The sequence below is a fragment of the Neltuma alba genome, unplaced genomic scaffold (assembly GCF_004799145.2).
Source record: "Neltuma alba isolate B1F8T4 unplaced genomic scaffold, ASM479914v2 tig00011253_pilon, whole genome shotgun sequence".
Classification (NCBI taxonomy): domain Eukaryota; kingdom Viridiplantae; phylum Streptophyta; class Magnoliopsida; order Fabales; family Fabaceae; genus Neltuma; species Neltuma alba.
Window position 1 is genome coordinate 251,937 of NW_021635968.1, and position 6,901 is coordinate 258,837.

The 6,901-nt window shown below is 33.1% G+C and overlaps 1 protein-coding gene across 1 annotated transcript; it reads right to left on the reverse strand.

Moving 5' to 3' along the window:
• Positions 1–261: 261 nt before the first annotated feature.
• LOC114763091 (uncharacterized) lies at positions 262–2,691 on the reverse strand. Its single transcript, XM_028952690.1, has 8 exons — positions 2,545–2,691; positions 2,195–2,468; positions 2,010–2,106; positions 1,790–1,922; positions 1,146–1,303; positions 943–1,063; positions 652–870; positions 262–540 (listed from the first exon to the last, which is right to left on the reverse strand). The coding sequence occupies exons 1-8, from the start codon at positions 2,689–2,691 to the stop codon at positions 262–264; spliced, it is 1,428 nt and encodes a 475-aa protein (XP_028808523.1).
• Between the last annotated feature and the right edge of the window lie 4,210 nt (positions 2,692–6,901).

Below are 6,901 nucleotides of genomic sequence, written 5' to 3' on the forward strand. Positions count from 1 at the left end.
AGAGCGCATGACATAAAAGGCATATCAGTACTGGACTAAACTAAACATCACTACATTCACTTAGACGATATGAAAAAGATAGGTACAGATACTCGAACTGACATGGGAATAAAACGCTGAAATAAAATGTGGGAATTTAGTTTTCCTAAAGCTATGATAACTTCACACAGGGACAACATAGAACTTATGAATCTAACTTCATAGTTCTTCCTACTGTTACAGAAAGTGAAAATGGGCTCAAACACTCTAACATATGACACATTACTTCTCCTTCTTGATGACCTTATAAACTCTTTCTGCTTCTGAATCTTTAGTAGGCAAGCTCTGTGAAGAACTGGCAGAAACATCCACTCCAACATTTCTCTTGATCGCCGACCTTCTCCTCACTCTATTAGTTACTGGTGTGACCTGGTTAGCAAGCTCGACAAGAGTGACGTCTTCAAGTTCATTGTTCTGTGGTGCAGCAGGCTGAGGGATAACGGGTGACACATTTTCATGGCTATCCTGATTATCAGTGATTTCAACCAACGAAGGAACATCCTGGAGCATCAATTTTCAAATAATATTTAACTCATATTTACTGTCTTGAACAATAATGTAAGGATGGTAATATTATGGACCATTTTTTTGTTATTATTTATGGATCCAAACCTGGCTGTCATTGTTCGCATTACGGGCATTAACTTCACCGACTTCAACATTTGCATCCATAAACTGGTCCATGAGGTCTTCACAAATAGCAAACTGGCCTACACTAATTGCAGATGTTGGATGTTTTTTGTTGTACTCATTGAGCTTCATTTTCACTAGTAGAACCTTTCCTACAGGATCTTCCAGCTCATCTGGAAAATCATATGCTGGGTGATTATCCTGTGAACATTTATATTGTTATATAGCAAAATACGTACATTTAATTGTGGAGTACTTTCAAAGCAACCAAACCTGTTGCATGAGAAGTTTCAACTCTGTGGCTGTCTTGTTAATCAATTGAACAGCTTGTTTATCCCAAAAGATTAATGAAGCAGATCCAGTATCGTCTTCCACCATGTAATGAATGCGAAGCCTACAGTAAAAGACGTGACGGTCATAATATGTGAGGATAAAAATCACATACCAAATAATACTAACATCTCCTTCGACCATACTTTGGTTTTATGGCATCTGGAACTTTCTTGCAGATCAGGCACGTAACTGATGTACCCTCGAGTCTGGTTTTCGCAACACACTTTGAACATCCATCATAGGTCCATCCGTGATATGTTTCTAGCTTCTTAACCGTGCATTTAACAACAAAACTCTCACCCTGATGTTGGGGGGAAAAAACAGACTTACATATCATAGCCATAACTTATAAAATTGACAGATACAAGCTTGTTGGGACAGAATTTTTGTATCTCTAACATAAAAAGACAATATACTAACTATTTGTTGTAGTTGAACTTCTTTGATAGTAACTTTCGGCTGACTGTGGAGTGATGTGGCACTTGAGGATTGACTTGACTGTGAAGATAATTGCTGACCATATAGGTGCATCACAGGGGAGCTATCATCATCGACACTATATATATAATGATTTCAAAGTAATGAGTAACATGTGGAAAAAGATAACCGACACTGATAGTTGTGATGCATGCTTAGTTATATTAATATGTAACTATATTATTGAATGTGGTAATATAATAATAGTAGACCCCACAATAATACAAAATAAAATCCGTCAAACAGGGTAGGTAATATCACTACAAACTAAACCAAATAAACCACATAGAAAGTATATAAGTATATGAACAACACCATCTTCAGAGAAACCAATTCTAGCGAGATTGAATAGGCCAACAACAGGTGTTTCTGTGTTCTGTAACTGAGCCATAAAAGCATCAATTGCACAGTCATCAAATAGTACGCACTCAATATCATTCTCCCTGCCAATACATAATAGTTAATATTACGCCATTAATGAAGTATGAAATACGTATATTCTCTTCTAAAAATAGGTAGGTGGTCAGTACCGGGCATCAGTCAATATCATGCGAAGTTTAGACTTAGTTTCATTATCCCTACGGAACTCTTCAAGCGTACCCATGGCTTTCACAAATGCCATCACATCTGCAAAAAATAATTTACTTACAACTATACCACACAACTATGTTAATACCTATTGTGTGAAGTCATCTGTATAAATAATTCACCATACCAAAAAGGTGTTGAACGTGGTGCTCTGGAGTGGCCTTCAAAATCTCAGAGATAGGGAAGAATGAATATGAATATGCTGGAAGTGATACGTTGTGGTCTGCAAAGAAAGTTTGTGGAGTGAAAGTGATCTTGAAAGGGTGTGTTGAAGCTCTGTATTGATTTCCATTTTGTGACACAATGAAGTTAGCGAATAAGTAAGTATTTCCTTCCACAATATTAGTTTTGTATCTGGCCATGATATTCCTATTTAGCACAGTCGCTTGAATGGTAGTACCCTGTGTTATAGTCAGCACATGTAAGTAACACACACTAAGTGACTAAGTTGAAGAATATTGACACATGATAGAATACCTCCTCATCCAATAACAGCATGGTCACGCCAAAAACATCAGCAGGAGTATTTTTTTTGTAGATGTTCCACTTGCGCATAACCCTCACTATTATACTCCAACAGTCTGTGCCATCATGCAAGTTCTTAATCAAACTCATACGCACCATTTCTACAGATCTGAACCAAAGAATGCACACTAAATAAGATATGGAAGCTAGAACAATATATGAAGATAAAAAAAATATGAAATAAACCATTGGAGCAATGGAAGAGGACGAATATAAAATATAGAAGCATTATTCACCTCTTACGTATTCAAAGATGAAGGGCAAGGATTACAAGAAAGAGTTATGTGATACCACCAGCAAACATCCTTATATAAGCCGCTACCTATGATGCATGGGCGGGAAAATTTTGAAAACCATTATCCAGCTTGCTGCCCTCACTATCTTATTCGTCTTATATACCTACAACAATTAGAAACAATTTGAAATAAGTTTATTATCCACACAGCTACAACTTACATCAAAAAGGGGCTTTATCAAGAGAAAGCTATTCATAATAAGGATTTTAACTAAAATTGTGTACAGTTGATATGACTATTCATGTATGATATATTATAAGATAAGCTGTCAATGTTCTTTCTGTGCCTTATATTACCCATGACATTGGCTATTCCCGATTTTGTGTAATTCTATGGTCTTCGATATAGCTATTACTTCTTTTATACAATTAGCTAGACCGTTATACCCATGCGCTACACGGGGAACTACTTTAAAACACAAAGGACAAGGGAAATGTTAAGGGATATTCCCACAAGTAGTTAGTGTCGGAAAAACTTTCAGGCATACTCTCCGCAGCCTACATTGTAGCTCAACTTGCAGAGATCATATGGAAAATACCCAGTTATAAAGATTTTATATATGAGAATATTAAATAATAAAATAAGTGGTCCGGAGAATGATTTCAATTTACATATAGGTTTCACAGCATCCATGTATAATATTAATGGAGATGGGGACATATCGTTCTGTTTTATATTATATTAAATTACAGTATATTAAAGGACATCAAAAGATACCTACGACAACCTATATGTTTATTAGACCGTGGTATTAAGTGATTGGACATGCATAGATAAACTATTAATTATACATTCGTGGAATCCAGTTGTAATGGATATGAATAGAATGGTACCCATGATGATATTAATTTCATTTCACATTAGCATATTCCTTAACTTTAAGTTTAATTTTTTTAAATATTGCCTGCATCTATTACGCATTTTTGGTAATTTTTAATTTGATTTTACCATTCATAATATTTTATCTATCCTTTCAATTTAATTTAAAATATCAGAATTAGAAGCTACATATATAATTCTATTCCTTTCATTTACATATATATATATATATATATATATATATGAAAAATAAGGGCATATTTATTTTTTCTAATACTACATTTGATCCTTAATATAAAAGCTAGATAACTAATTTTGGGATTTAAAAAAAATTAATATAGTTATTTGTCATACATGTATATTGATTTCTCTAAACTATCCTCTTTAATCATGTGTGTTGGATGATTATAATTATATAACTGTTATAATAAGAAGAATTTTTATTTTCAAGATACATATAAAGGGGAAATTATTATTTCCATGATATTAAATTGAACCATAAATTGGAGAATCAATATAAGTTAAGTGTCTCATGTTTCTATCTAAGTTAAGTATAAACTATAAGTAGGAGCCAATTTACATCATGTGCACTAAATATGAGCCAATGTCTAGTAAGACTATAAACACGTGAAATCAACATCTTGTTGCTCTAACAACTGTTCTGTAAAGTTTGGAAGAAAAACCATATTTGAGGTACTTATACTTTCTCTCAATTTTTAATTTGGTACCTATGTGTTTTTTTCCCTTTAATTAAACATTTAATTTTATCTTTTTAGCAACATTAGCTCTTATGACTTTGTTCTATTGATATTTTTAGTCTCTACATAAGGATTAATGATGTTAATAGAGTAAAATTAAAGATTTAGTTAAGAACAAAAAACACATAGGTACCAAATTGAAAATTGAGAGAAAGTATAGGTACCTCCAATATGGTTTTTCCAAGTTTGGAAACAAAAGATTCGAGTTAGAATTAATAGCTCAAGACAAACAAAATTTCATACGTAACTATACATATCTGACAAAAAGAATCATTTCCACTTCCATAGGTATTTTGCTCACACTGGCATTGATAAAGTTTAAGGATCTTACCTTAATTATCAAACATACCTGATCTCTTCTACATTAATCGATGAAGTGAGGAGTCTAATATATATGATAGTCAAAGAGATTTGTAAACATGTTCCGTCATGTTCATTATTACTGCAATCAATCCCTGTGTAACTTCCGATGACATTATACAAAAGTATAACTCCACCGGTCATACAATTTGTACTGTACTTTTTCATTTTTTTGACAAGTGCTTTTCTCATAAACCCATGTAAAATCAGTATCATCTAGTCCTTTTGACCATCTGTGAAATAAAGTTTAAATGAAAAAGACTATGACACCATCACTGTCTACATGTTCAGCGGCACCTATGACTTTCATTAAGCTCCAAAAAAACTTTCCTCCCTTAGCAAAGTTACTCTCATCGGCTTCCACAACAAATAAAGTGCATGCTTACAAATAGAGGTATTTCTACCTTGTGATATACTCATAAAGAAGCGGGCCGCTGAGTACTCTAACACTGCAGCAAAAGACTATAATAATTGCGATAATCCATAGCTGTTTGACCTAGTATATGGAAGTACCTTGATAGGTAAAGAGGTAGATAAAGCTTCTTATAAATAAATATGGTATATAAAAAGCACTATGATTATTGCCATACCCAAATAAGAGATGGAAGCTAGAACAATATATGAAGATTAAAAAAATATGAAATAAGCCATTGAAGCAATGAAACCAGACGAATAAATATTATCCAACCTCTTACTTACTCAAAGATTAAGAGCGAGGACTATAAGAAGAATTTTGTCATAAATATATATTGACTTCCCTAAACTATCATCTTCAATCATGTGCATCGTATGATTATAATTATATAATTGTTATAATAAGAAGAATTTTTATTTTCAAAATACATATAAAGGGAAAATTATTAAACTGAACCATAAATTGGAGAATCAATATAAGTTAAGTGTCCAATGTTTCTATCTAAGTTAAGTATAAACTATAAGTAGGAGCCAATTTACATCATGTGCACTAAATATGAGCCAATGTCTGAGAAGACTATGAACATGTGAAATCAACATCTTGTTGCTCTAGCAACCGTTCTGTAAACTTTGGAAACAAAAGATTCCGATTAGAATTAATAGCTCAAGACAAACAAAATTTCATACGTAACTATACATATCTGACAAAAAGAATCATTTCCACTTCCATAGGTATTTTGCTGACATTGGCATTGATAAAGTTTAAGGATCTTACCTTAATTATCAAACATACCTGATCTCTTCTACATTAATCAATGAAGTGAGGACTCTAATATATATGATGGTCAAAGAGATTTGTAAATATGATCTGTCATGTTCATTATTATTGCAATCAATTCCTATGTAACTTCCGATGACATTATACAAAAGTATAACTCCACCGGTCATACAATTTGTACTGTACTTTTTCATTTTTCTGACAAGTTCTTTTCTCATAAACCCATATAAAATCAGCATCATCTAGTCCTTTCGACCATTTGTGAAATAAAGTTTAAATGAAAAATATTATGACACCATCACTGTCTACATGTTCAGCGGCACCTATGACTTTCATTAAGCTCCAAAAAAACTTTCCTCCCTTAGCAAAGTTACTCTCGTCAGCTTCCACAACAAATAAAGTGCATGCTTACAAATAGAGATATTTCTACCTTGCTGTTTGACTTGCATGCTTACAAATAAAGAAGCGGGCTGCTGAGTACTCTAACACTGCAGCAAAAGACTATAATAATTGCGATAATCCATAGCTGTTTGACCTAGTATATGGAAGTACCTTGATAGGTAAAGAGGTAGATAAAGCTTCTTATAAATAAATATGGTATATAAAAAGCACTATGATTATCGCCATACCCCACGTATACATGAATATGTGAAATACACCATCAAGATGGGAAAGAAAGAATGTATAGTAAATAAGAGATAGAAGCTAGAACAATATATGAAGATTAGAAGAAAATGAAATAAGCCATTGAAGCAATGAAACAGGATGAATAAATATCATCCAACCTCTTACTTATTCAAAGATTAAGAGCGAGGATTGTAAGAAAGAGTTATGTGATCTACGACCAAGAAACATCCATATACAAGCTGCCACTGATAATACAT

What these genes read in the sequence shown, in the direction of transcription:
- LOC114763091 (XM_028952690.1), bottom strand. Translation starts at nt 2,691, where the DNA reads ATGGTGCGTATGAGTTTGATTAAGAACTTGCATGATGGCACAGACTGT. An exon ending in TGCTGTTATTGGATGAGGAG is followed by an intron (nt 2,469 to 2,544) that starts GTATTCTATCAT and finishes ACTATAACACAG; the next exon opens with GGTACTACCATTCAAGCGAC. An exon ending in CCAGATGCCATAAAACCAAA is followed by an intron (nt 1,064 to 1,145) that starts GTATGGTCGAAG and finishes CTTTTACTGTAG; the next exon opens with GCTTCGCATTCATTACATGG.